Source organism: Protopterus annectens, chromosome 3.part1 (assembly GCF_019279795.1).
Source record: "Protopterus annectens isolate FY-2018-M chromosome 3.part1, PAN1.0, whole genome shotgun sequence".
Lineage (NCBI taxonomy): Eukaryota > Metazoa > Chordata > Ceratodontiformes > Protopteridae > Protopterus > Protopterus annectens.
Window position 1 is genome coordinate 1839243667 of NC_056732.1, and position 13896 is coordinate 1839257562.

The window sequence follows — 13896 nt, forward strand, 5'->3', positions numbered from 1 at the left end:
TACATCGTTGGAAGGCAAGTTATTAGGCTACAGTTTTTAGGATATCTTGCAGGTTCACTCTTAAGGAGGAGTATCATTTTTCCTGTTAACCACACTGGTGTCTGTTAGGATTGTGCATATATATATAGTTCTTACTTGGGGCTAAATCTTTGTATAAAGATGTCCTGTACATTTGAAACTCTTACTGTTTCTTTTACCACTTCTATCCATTCACCATCTTTAAGTTACAGAGGATCTTCATTGATATTTCTCCAAAATGTGTCTTTCTTCCTGAACATTATGCTTACTTGTAAAACCCTTGTCACACATGGGACATTTATAGGGTTTCTGGTCTGTATGAACATTCTGATGCATTGTCAGATTCTGCTTACTTGTAAAACCCTTGTCACACGTGGCACATTTATAGGGTCTGTGGTCAGTGTGAATACACTGATGCAGTGTCAGGCTGTGCTTACTTTTAAAACCCTTGTCACACGTGGCACATTTATAGGGTCCCTGGTCAGTGTGAATATTCTCATGAATTATCATATGACCCTTCATTCTAAAACTTTTATCACACAAGCTGCATTTATAGGGTTTTTGTGCAGTGTGGATACTATGATGACTTATCATATTACTTTTCAGTCTAAAACTCTTATCACATGTGGTGCATGTATAGGGTCTTTGCCCAGTGTGGATAGTCTGATGAATTATCATATAGCTCTTTCTTCTAAAACTCTTATCACAAACGTTGCATTTATAAGGTCTCTGTCCAGTGTGGATAATCTCATGACACATCATATTGTATTTAGATTTAAAACTCTTCTGACATATACTGCATTTATAGGATTTCTGTCCAATGCTGATGCTGTTATGTACTTGTAAGCCTTCATTTGTAAAATGCTTGTTATATTTGGTATAGTCATGCATTACTCGGTCAATGTGGTTCAAGTGACATTTGTCCTTCCTTGACTTCTCCACATATGCCTTGTCAGAAGTTGTGCATTTAAAGGTTTTCTGTCTTGTATGAGTACTTTCATGTACTTCAAAACTTTTATTACCTATAAAATCTTCATCATCCGCTGCATAGCTGTATAGCCTCTTCCTGCTGCATATCTGTTCTTCTATTAAGTTATTTTGTCGTTTTTTACTGTGAATTAATTTATCAGACTGGCTGCTACAACGAAACACCAAACTGTTCCCACCATTACTTTTCAGATGCATTTCAATATTATTGATAAACTCATCACTGCTTTCCTTATAGTTATCATTTCTGGTTTCAAACGTCACGGTTTCTTTCCTTGTCATTAACATCTTATCTGGGAGAGCTTTGTCATGTTCAGCGTCATGGTGTTTCCTGTGGAATGGCTGCAGACGGTGTATCTTGGTGAAATCTGCATTCCTGTTGACTTAAAAGAAAATAAGTTAGAGTGTTAGAATATGACCGTGCACAAATGTAGACAGAAAATCATGTAAACTTTTTATTAATCTCTAACTGTAGCAAACAATGGACTGTTGCATAAAATTTCAGTAATGAATGTTTCTTCAACAAGAACAAGCCTGTTCAGTTGTCCCACTGTAGCTTCAAACTACATTTAACAATGAAAACAAGCAATATGCTTTTGTGCCTGCAGTGAATTGATTACCATTTAGTAAATGACTGCTTCTGGCTGAAAAAGGTGGGTTCTTTACTTTGCACAGTGCTTTACACTTTTACCCACACTGTAGTGCAATGATTTACCTATGCAACTGAGGAGCAAAAAATGGTCTTTACATTAAAATTGATACCAAAAAAAAAAATTACAACTGTTACAAGCAGCTACTTACAAATGTAACTTGTTACAGTTACAATACCACAAAGTAACCACTTCAGTGCTTCACGTGTGACTAAAGAAGAAGCATTAGCATTCATAAAACTCTCAGTTTGGTAAAATAGCCCTGGTTTTGCCTTGTGTTTTTGTCCTGTCTCCCTGCTGGGAAATAACTGAAAATAACTGTTACTCAGAAATGACACAGATTAGACTATCATATGTCTTGTTGTTCAGAAAATGGATGTTGGTGCTGTTCTGTTAACTTTTTACATGAATTTAGAGTACCACATAAAATTGTCACCAATTTTAAGATGTTTTCCCCTATTATTTTTTGTTTGAGCAAAGAAGTTGAGAGCTGTGCTCCAAACTCAAAATCTAGTGGCTAGACTGCAATACCTACCTTACCTGTCAACACTCTTCCTGATTTTCATCGGCATTTTCCCTGTATCCTCTTCTGGGAAATAACTGAGGATTTAAGTCAGTCAGTTATACTACTCATCAAAATGTTATACTTATTGTTTAGAAAATGCATGTTGATACAAAACCAGCGTTCCCGTTCTTCTATGCTCCCAGACTCCCACAATCCAACCACTTGATCAGCAAAAAAGGCCAAAAAGGAAAAAAAAAAAAAACATTTTGACTTTGAAACTATTGAAATCAGCTTCATACAAATGTAAGATGTAGTTTTGCTCATAATTAAAACTGTCATGCACAGAGAGCTTCTCCAAATACAGTAATGGCATTCATTAAAGAGTGCTCATTCTGCACTGCATACCACTGTCACCTGCAGATTGCACCCCTCTGACAGCTGCCCCTTTTGCCCTACCTAGTTATGGTTCAGCAATTACCTCTTTGTGCACAAGGGTGCTTTCTAATAATTCCTGTAACTCCACCCTGATATTAACAAATGTCACCTTTAGTGCATCTGCATACACATACTGGTGTTGTTATAGATTATATATGCTCATGCCATTGTGTTACCCAGACAAATAAATAGAATTTACATCCTGCTGTCCTAGAAAGGTGACAGCCTTGATGCAGCACGATGTCCTTCTGAAGGTTTTATAGTAACTTACAGGCTCTAAAAGTGCTCTTGGTCTAACTATTCCCTTGTTTCAGTCTGTTTTTTGCTTTAGCTTCCATAATAAAGATACCTTCACAGATACTGAATATTTAAATACCAGTCTGGACCTGCCCACCATGTTAGCAATGCAAGTTCTGCCTGACTGCTATTAATTTAAGGCTTTTTCATGTGGATAACATTGATGCAGTGCATGGAAAACCACAATTATGCTCTGAAATGAGAAGAAAGCTAGGATTAAGATCCAGTCTCCAATGATAACCAGCTTATTATGTGTTTGAGATGTGGTTGCCAAGAAATTCACCTCGAGTGAAAATCTGGAGGTGAATCTTGGCATCCATGTCAGGAACACATGATACAAGTTTATGATTGGTGCCTGCTCATAATGGCATCCATGTCAGTAACACATGATACAAGTTTATGATTGGTGCCTGCTCATAATGGCATCCATGTCAGGAACACATGATACAAGTTTATGATTGGTGCCTGCTCATAATGGCATCCATGTCAGTAACACATGATACAAGTTTATGATTGGTGCCTATTGGCATCCATGTCAGGAACACATGATACAAGTTTATGATTGGTGCCTGCTCATAATGGCATCCATGTCAGTAACACATAATACAAGTTTATGATTGGTGCCTGCTCATAATGGCATCCATGTCAGTAACACATAATACACGTTTATGACTGGTGCCTGCTCATAATGGCATCCATGTCAGTAACACATGATACAAGTTTATGATTAGTGCCTGCTCATAATGGCATCCATGTCAGGAACACATGATACAAGTTTATGATTGGTGCCTGCTCATAATGGCATCCATGTCAAGAACACATGATACAAGTTTATGATGGATCCTGCTTCAACATGTATTTTGTGAACAATAAGAAGCATGAAATTCTAATATCTGGCATTACTGACTAGCTGTTATCTTCAGTGACTGAAAAAAAAATAAAAAAATATGAGGGGCATGGCAAACTCACAGACCTTTTACAAAATCAGGGACAGTTGACAGGTATGGAAGGCAAACATTATTATATTGGAGGCCTGTAGCACAAGAGATGTAGCCGGCTCATCTAGTGCACAAAGCCATTCTTCAATATGGCACCCCTCAACATTACTGAGGAGCAAAATAAAAATTGTCTCATCTGAAAGGCAATTAAAAAAAAAGTCTCAAATCAAGTACCTGACAGACCAGATGGCATAATGGTTAAGGTCTTTGTCTCCCATGCACAAGGTAAAAGGTTCAATCTTGACTTTTGGCCAGTGCCTGTTCGGAGTTTCCATGTTCTCCCTGTTTCTCTGTGGGGCTCCTCCATGATAGAATACGTGCTGTTTCCATGTCAAACTCACCAATGAATGGAGGTGTGGGCAGCAGTACATCTGTACATGGTGCCCTATAGAGGGAAGAGTTGTACAGACCAATCACTTTGGTACTCTACTGTGGTGAGCAGTATCCTCAAGATAGCAGAACACGGATCACATACTGCGTACCGTGGCAGGGCTGGCCACTTGACAGTGTAAAATATGGCTCCAGGTGATTTGATCATGTTGACCAATATCAACAAATGGGCATGGGTATTGGCCAGTGACAAGTGGGCTGAGGACCCAGCTTACTCCGACCTACAACAGGGACCCATGTTAATGGTGGGAGGGCAGTATGTGCCTTTCATAAAGCCTAGCAGCCCTGAGTCAGTAAGCTACTGGACGGCCAGTATCTTGTTGCCCAGCCTGGGTTATCGGGAATAACTCTGGACATAAAACAATCAACCTGCAAAACACGAACTGAGAATTGCTACACTTAATGTAGGTTCACTGACAGAAGACAGCTTGGAAGGGGTTGACATGATGATGATACGGAGGAGGGTGGACATCCTATGTATCCAACATACAAGATGGAATGGCAGTGCAGGGAAGCCACTTGGCTTGGGATCTGAGTCTATGACTCTGGACAAGGACAGGCTAGAAATGGTGTGGGAACTGTAGTGAGAAAAAGTCTTCAGAAGGCAGTAAGGGATATCATCAGAATTAATGACAGATTCATGGCAGTCATATTTTAGTGTAATGATAGTACAGTATTCATAATCTCAGCCTATGCCCCACAGCAGGGTTGTGATAGTGAGGAAAAGAGTGCATTCAGACAACAGGTGTAGGACCTACTAGATAAAGCAGGACAACATGAATTGGTGTTGATAATGGGGGACTGGAATGCACATATTGGGACAGACAGATATTAGCACTGTCTGGGTCCATGTGGGTGGGGTAACAGGAACAAAGGAGGAGAGGCCATTCTAGACTTCTATCTGGCAAATGGCTTGATAGTAGCCAACAGATGAGACATGAGACAATGAGAGACAGTCACAAGAGCATGTACATAAAGTGACCAACATGCAACTCCCGTTGACTTCCTCCTAGTAAGAAAAGAGCACTGGGGTAGAATTAATGATTGCAAAGTCATTCCCAGTGAAACAGTCGGCCCACAGCATAAACCACTGGTTGCCACAATCAGCTGCAAGCAGTGGTCAGAGAAGGCTCTAAGGTCAACAGAGACCAGGCTGACGACCTGGAAGTTGACTGAAGAGAAAGTACAGCAGTTCAAGGAATTACTCAGGGCATTAGCACCCCAAGAAGAGGAGTAAATAAGTGGAGTTGAAGAAGAATGGCAGCGCCTAAAAACAGCATGTGCAAGGACTACAGAACAGATATGTGGCCGAGCCAGCTATGGAAATAAGGTACATAAGGAAAGCTGATGGTGGAATGTAGAATTCCAGGAAGTCATCAAAAGAAAAAAGGATTGCAAGAAAAAGTGGGAGTCAGAAAAGACCAACCAAGCTAGGAAGGAATATGGTTGACTAACAAAAAAGCTAAGAAAGGGGTTGCAATAGCACAGAACAGGGTATTGGAGGCACTCTACCAGCTTTTGGAAAGTTACTCAGTAGGTGGCACAAAGAAACTTTATCAGCTTTCAAGGCAAGGACAGAGAAAAAGAAGATAGTCAGAAACCCTTCATAAGGGTTGCCAGTATCAACCTGCTCACCAGTCCACAGGACACCACAGACAGATGGAGAGAGCATTTCCAGCAGAAACAGTACTGCCCCAGACACAGCCTACAATGAGAGACGAAGATGAGCCCACCCAAGAAGAAGTAACAAGGGCACTAAGGAAAATGAAGTCAGGCAAAGCAGCAGGCTCAGATGAGTCACAGCAGATGTGATAAAGATGCTGGGTGAGACAGGGGAGAAATGGTCCTGAGAGTATTCACAGCAGTTTGGCATGAGCATGCTTATTCTTCAGACATCTGGGATAAGCCTTTCTCTCCAGTGTACAAGAACAAAGGGGACATACACAATTGTGGACAGTACAAAGGCATCAAACTCCTGTCACATTGCTTGAAAGTTCTGGAGAGGGTGACTGATGAATGGATACACGCAGGAGTAGAATGCAAGATGGGAGATGAGTAGTTCAGATTCATACCAGGACGCAGCACAACTGACCGGATGTTTGAAGTGAGACAGATACGTGAGAAGAAGCTAGAGATGAGGACAGAGTCCAACTGGACATTCCTAGACTTGGAGAAAACATATGACAAGGTCCCAAGAAAGCCAATTTTTGGCAGTACTGTGGTTTGAAATTCATAGGATGATACTAGGCTAATGGCCCGGAGGCCCTTGTAAGCCTAGCCAAGAATTTTGCCCATGTTCCCCCAAAGTCAGGATCTGTTTCCTCTGTCCATCAGGAACACAGGTGGGATCTCAGGGGGTGTATTTTCTGTTTCCCATCCAGTCATCCTGGTTCTTCTTAAAGAGGGCTAGAGAGGTACTCTGCTTGACATGGAGAGGAAGTCTATTGCATAGATGGGGAGGTCTTTGGGACACAAATCTATCCTTCCAACAAGTTCTATTAATATCACAGACCACACTGAGGCCTTGCTTGCAGTTTGCGTGAGAGGAGCTTGACTTACAGATATGCAGCAACTCCATCAAGGCTGGGTCTGAGATGTTCTTCTATGCCAGACACAGGTCACCTCTGAGCAATCTGTAAGACTGAGGAGAGGGACAGGGCTTTTAGCCTTTCTGTATAAGATAAGTGTTTGAGACCCTGGATTTTCCTGGTCAGGAACCTCTGTGGTCACTTCAGCTGCTGCATGTGCTTGGCAAGGTACCTGCCGAAGGGGGCATTGTACTCGATAATGGGCCTGATAAGGGAGGAGTACAGGGATGTTATGAACTCCTTGTTCCTGGATGAAATAACCTTATGACTTGGGCCATGAAGAAAGCCTTCTGTACAACGGAGGCTATGTGGTAGTCAAAAGTCAGGTTGCTATCAACCTGGGTGCTCAAGTCCCTCATGGCAATCAATGTGGTAATTAGTGGGGACTTTATTTTCCCCAAAGGGGATAATAATGCATTTATTGGGATTCAGTTTGAGGCCATGCTTCTGGCATCAGTCATTAGTTTGGGAAAGGCCCTCTTGGAGGATGTTCACATCGTGAAGGGAATTTAAGACAGCACCCAGCATGCAGTCGTCTACAAACTTGGTCAGCCACAGACCACTGGCTTTGCCATGCACCTCAGAAAAGTATATCCTAAACAGTAGAGGCCCCAAGACCGATGCTTGGGGAACATCGCTCATTACAGGTCTCCTACTAGAGGTGGCTTCCCCTATTTTGACTAAGTGGGTTCTATCAGTGAGCCAGTTAACTACCCATCTGGTAACATACGGGTTGATGCCTAGCTGGGAGAGTTTATCTATTATGCCTGAGTGGGGACAGGTGTCAAACACTTTGGCTAGGTGAAGGTAGGTGGTGTGCACCATCTTCCCCTCGTCCATGGCTTTGGTGACCGTTTCAAATAAGTCGACCAAGTTGAACAGGCATGATCTCTCTTTGACAAAACCAAACTGTATGGGGTCAAGCATTTGGAGGTTGCCAATGTCCTTGTTTATAAGTTCCACGATAATGTGTTCCATGGCTTTGCAGATCACGCTAGTTAGGCTGATAGGCCTATAATTGCCTGGGTCAGTGAACGCTACACCTTTGTGTAGAGGGATGACAGTGGCTGTCCTCCATTGCAGAAACATTGATAGAATTAATGCAGCAATGTACAAGGACCCAATGACTCAAGTATGAATATTGTTTCATCTCACACAGGAGTTCCCAGTGGGTGTGCAACAGGATTCAGCTCTTAGCCTACTGCTGTTCACACTGGTGATGGATTACATTAGCAAACAGGTTGGAGGGGACAGATCAACAAAGTTGCTGTATACGGATGATATGGCATTACATGCAGACTCTCAGCAAAAACTTCAGGAAAGGATAGGGGAACGGAATGCAAAACTAAAGGTGCATGGGTTGAAACTAAGCACAGATAATACAGTGGTAATGGCAGCAAATTGGGGAAATTAGAAGAAGCTGAAAACTGAGATAGAAGGGGAAGACAGTGGAACAGGTTAATAACTTCAAGTTATCTGGGAGGCGTGGTTGCCAAGAAGGGAAGTCTGAATGAAGAGGTCAAAGCTAGAATCAGATGGACTGCAGCCAATGGGCACAGAGTGTCAGTTGTAGTGAATGACAGAAGAATGTCAAAGAAGCTGAAAGGTAAGATGTACAAGACAGTGGTGCAACCAGCACTACTGCATGGTACAGAAACCTGGGCAGTAAAGGCAGAGAACATGAGCAAGGTAGAGTTGATGGAAATGAAGTGCCTGAGAAGGGTGGTAGGATGCACACTGTGGGACAGACAAAGAAATGAGGACATAAGAGCAGAAGCCAAAGTAGCTCCAACTGTAGAAAAGATCAACGATAACGGATTACAGTGGCTCAAACACATGTGCACAAAAGCAGAAGACAACCTGGTGAATATGACTTGGTTAAGAGAAAATGAGGACACCCAGCAAAGAGGTGAAGAGATTGTGTAACAGAAGATCTACAACAATCAGGCAGGAGTGCATCAGTGAATTGAGAGAGATGGTGACAGTTAACACAATACCCCAACCCCATGTAGAAAATGGAAGAAAGGGGGCTGATGATGATGATCCAATCAGGTACCTGGGGGCTCCTGAAATGCAGGAGCCAATTAGGTTCTGTTTCTGTACCCTGCCTCCAACCCTCTTTCGTCAGATTATAGATAAAAAAGAAATAAAATATATTTTTTTACACTGTAGCAAACAGTTTATACCATACACAGAGTGCTACAGTGCTCAGCTTTTAATGAAAAAAAGAAACTATTTTTTTTTTATTTTCAACTGCATCAAACAGCTTGCTACAAATATAGCAAGTATTTCATACAGTTTAGACTACACAGAGAATGCTGCAGCACTCATGTTTGACTATAAATGCAATACTAGCTTTTAAAAGCCGGTATGCGCTACAGAGTAATCGGGATAAAATGGCCAATCATGCCCCCCAATGCTCTGCACCCAGGACAGTTCCCTCGTTCACCCCACCCTTGCTACTCTACTGTGTAGTATTAATGACTTTAAAAGCTGTTAGACACTTCATTCTACTACATTTTGTGTTTGTATGTGTAGCAAAATAGTGTCAAACAGCTTCTTACTGCTGCTTTACCTTCTGCCACCATTCTTTGCCAGTCAGTATTATCTGCTGTTAGTCTCTAGCACATGACAAAGATTTTAATCACCCAGGGTGCTGTTAAGATCATATCTCACGTTAAGGAAACATTTAAGTTTAGACTTTTTGCAGTTTCAGAGCATAGTCAGGGGACTCCATGACCTTCAAGCTTATTAAGCACTTCTCCAACATCAGAAAGGTGCTTAAGCTTTTTGTTATGCAAGTCTGACAACTGTTAAGCTCTTTTCTCATGGTAGAACATGTCTCTGCCCAGTGATGGCCAAGATATAACCATGGCTGAAGCTAAAACTGCTTTAAAAGCTGTTAGATACTTCAATTTACTGCATCACATTTAAACAAAAAGTTGGCAAAGCAAAACATTTAACAACTTTTAAAGCTGTTGGCTCCTCAAAAGTGCATTTCACCTAGACTTTTTTTTTTCTTCAACTGTTAGTACGTTGAAATGATGAAACCAAATGCACCAGAAATAATTATGACTGCGTGTCTCTCATGACAATTCTTATATGTTTGCAACATGGATACCAAAATTCATCTGTTGAGCTTCGTTTTATTGCACTTTTGAGGCTACTTTCTTTACATCCACATCTCAAACAATTTGAAAATTTGTGATGATCAGAGATCTGATCAGATTCCTCACCATTTTGCCTGTGTGCTTCCTGCTTCCCGATTTTAATCCACAGCTTGCTTGAACTCTTTTTAATTTGATCTGAGTTGATTAACTGACCAGGTTAGCTTCTCCTTGCTTTGGTTTTTACTTTGATCTGAGTCGATTAAATGACCAGGTCAGCTTCTCCTTGCTTTGGTTTTTACTTTGATCTGAGTCGATTAAATGACCAGGTTAGCTTCTCCTTGCTTTGGTCAGCTGTTTAGCTACGTTAAGTATAGCTGCTATGACATTCTGATCTCCGATTATATCACCAATCTAATTTAAAGACTTTGTTGTAAAGTGATGGTTCCCTGCATTACAGCACTCATCTGACATTAAGAGAATGCCGAACTGCTGCATTAATAAAACAGTTATTGGATCAGCTGTGAAGAGGACGGGAAAATATTTCACCTTGAGCTTTTGACATTCTTCTGCATTTGGGAATATTTAACATCTGGAGTTTCATATTAAACAACCACACATCATAAGGGACTAGAACTCCCTTGTACATGTAATTCTAAAGCATTTTATTTTTCATTTAGTAGCCTACTTATCCAAGTTTAGAGTTTTTATTCACATTATGTTCAGCTACCTACAAAATGTAGTAAATACATTGTAACTGTTAGCATTTACATTACTGTTTTGTTTCATAGGGTGGAAGATTGGCTTAATGGTTAAGGTGCTTTCCTTACAAACACAAGGTGCAGGGTTTGATTCTCACATGGGGTAACTGGCTAGGCTTACAATAGCCTGAAAGAGCAAGGTAGCCTAGTATGAACCTATGAATAAGTTTGCATAACTACAGATTGTCTCAATACAGTAGCAATGTTGATCATACATACCCCTTTTCACTGTTACTCCCTTATGTAGTACAACACATTTTTATTATCTTAAACAAGAACACTGATATAACTTAGGCCTCTGGTGAGGAATTCTAGCAAATTTAGAATACTTAGAGCAAAACACTGATGTGTACTGTGACTTGTATGAGCTGAACAGAATGGAAGTGAAAAAAAAATGGAATTTACTTAAGGATAAAATATCACAACTCATAATTGAACTTTCATTTCATTAGCATGTTACAAGTGGTAAAGTTGTACATACTTCCCAAAGTGCTCTATATTTTTCACCATTTCCCACATGCAATTTTTCTGACTTTAACAAACAATGCCAGGGTTTAACTGGCAATTTTCTAAGGGACGGCAACCCCCCCCCCCAAGAGTAAGCAGAGAAACATTAAGGATTTCTAGATTTAATTTTAGATTTGGCCTAACGAATCTGCAGGCATATGGGGGGGGGGGGGTGGCAACTGCTGGATGTTTCTATGAAAATGAAAGATCTTGTATACCCCCCATTTGGACCTCCAGAGAAACAAGATTAGCAAGCAACAAACCCCCAATCAGCTTGAAGAAACATTCATACAAAACATATGACCCTACAGGGTTATACCTGTGATTAGAAATTAATGTTTGGAGTCCAACATGCATGGGTAAGCATGTTCTGTATACTCCCTATTTGGAATAATCCACATCTCCTGACTGATAATAAACCCATATTATGGGCAGACTGAACAAATGCAGGGGTATGTTTTTGGAATATATGGCATCTAGAAGCTGATCAGTGTGCATTTTTGGAAACTTTACTTGCTCAATACCCACAGATTAAGATACAAGTCTAACAGTACCTACACATAGGTCTTGCCTGCTGTAAGAAATAATGGCAGAGTGTTTATAATCTCCAGTTTGCAAATAAACAGCATAAATCAGTTGGTGCTAAAACACTCAAAGGCCTATTTTCCCAAGCTAACACACAGGTGGGAGACATACTCTAGGAAATGTTTGACAGAGACACAGTGGCAGTATCATTTAGATTTTATGAATGCAAGACTAATTTTGCTGCTAGCCTGGTATACATATGGTAAGCTAATACAGTGCTGGCATGTCACTCCAATTCAATTACGTGGAATCCGGGTTCTACTTCCCAGTGCTGGACATGCAATGCAGATTGCAGCCACCTTGTACAGACCTACCCCAAAGTGGGTAAACTCTGGTCTACACTGATTTACAACATTACTCTGGTCTATACTAATTAATAACATCATTCTGGTCTATGCTGATTAATAACATAAATATGCTATCATAGACAAGGATACCAGAAACTGCTGAAGCATCTTTCTGGCTACTAAATGTTGTACTTACATGGATCAAATACAGACAATGCATTACTTATTGATCTGCTGTGTATCCTTAAACATGCTGTCTCTCATTTTTCAGTGATGGAAAAACATTACTTATGATTTGTTAAAGAAATTCCACATTAACCTGTCAAGTGAAGAAGTGAACTATAGACATTGACAGTGAAACTTGTAATAAAAAGTGGTCTGCATATCTATACCTATTGGACTTGGCATATCAACAATCAATTCTTAATAATGCATACCTTCCCTTATGTTCTGGAGAGTCTAATAACACTGCTTTTTGGGTGTTTGACTAATTGATAATTATAGTACAAAGACACCATTTATAATGGCTTAAATATTATGCAAAATAATATGTTCTTATAGTTTGAATAAATTTGATTGTAATACAAAAAAAAATAACAACAAGCTACATGTGAAATCAATTCATGCCTATCAAGGACTGCTTCAAAATCAGCCCTACTTACATCACAGAAAAGAAAAAAATACCTCCAGCAGGATAGACAATTGGAGCCTTCTAAAACACCAAAATTCCAAGCAAAAGTAAAAAAAAAGTTCCAATGACCAAGGTGCTAAGACGTGGTGACTTTATAAATTTTACGGAAGAGAGGGAATTAGATTTGTAAGTTTTGTGCTGATAGGAAATCAGGGTTAAATGACAGGGTCTTGAAATCTAGAGATTTGCATAAATAACTGTTCTAATGTTTTTATTGGCTGTATAACTGTTTAAATTTTTGATTACAATGATGTTTTTGTATTCAGTCTGACGAAGAACCTTGTGTTTGAAACACTAAATTCATTTTGCTACAACCGCCTTCGTCACTGGAAGTTTTTTTACTTTTGCTTGCTACTTACATCACCTTTAATCTTCTCTAACACAAAAATTGTTAAAGTCTTCGTAATGTAGGCATTCTTGGCATCTCCCTTCTTTATAGCTCTCGTGTGTTCAGCAATTATTCCAGTCATTAAGTAGTTTGGGTTTTTCTGTTTTACAAAAAAACTGAAGGTTATATAAGAGGAGTGATTTTGTAGCAGTCCTTGACAGGCATGAATTAATTTTTCAGTTCAGATTCAGTTCTTTTTGCCATCCTGGTTTAAATGGCAGCCTTTAAATTAGTGTACTTCTTAAATCTAAATTCAGTGCATTGTGAGACAAACAGGACTGGGCAAATTTACTTATCTGACCTTTCTTAAAGATAAATAATTTGTGTGTGGGTATTGCATCACTGTTTGCTGAAGTTCTTATTACATCTGTATAAAGAAAGTGCTCATATTTATTAAAAGTGTTGTGTTCCCTTACCATCTGTTGCATTCTATTTTTGTGTGTTGAATTTTACATTACATGTTGGTAGCTCTTCATTTTAGTCATTTATGATTTAAGCTACTAGGACTTAAGTTTCATCTGTTTCATTTATTTGCACACACCAGGGTATGACAAATGAAGGAGTCACACTAGAAGAGACTAATGACACCATGGAGGCTCACTCAGAACAGGACAGCAGACACACTAATACAAACTATACTAACGTATTTGATAAGCTCAAAGTTTTAGTTAAATTTTATACCTCTCCATTCAAAGTTAACGA

General features: G+C 39.9%; 1 protein-coding gene across 1 annotated transcript in view; it reads right to left on the reverse strand.

Annotated features, from left to right (window-relative positions):
• Positions 1 to 237: 237 nt before the first annotated feature.
• LOC122797904 (gastrula zinc finger protein XlCGF57.1-like) overlaps positions 238 to 13896 on the reverse strand; it is a 128706-nt gene continuing 115047 nt past the window's right edge. The window contains exon 2 of the mRNA XM_044066423.1: positions 238 to 1381. Within this exon, the coding sequence (XP_043922358.1) occupies positions 238 to 1381 (1144 nt within the window). The remainder of the gene's footprint in view (positions 1382 to 13896) is intronic.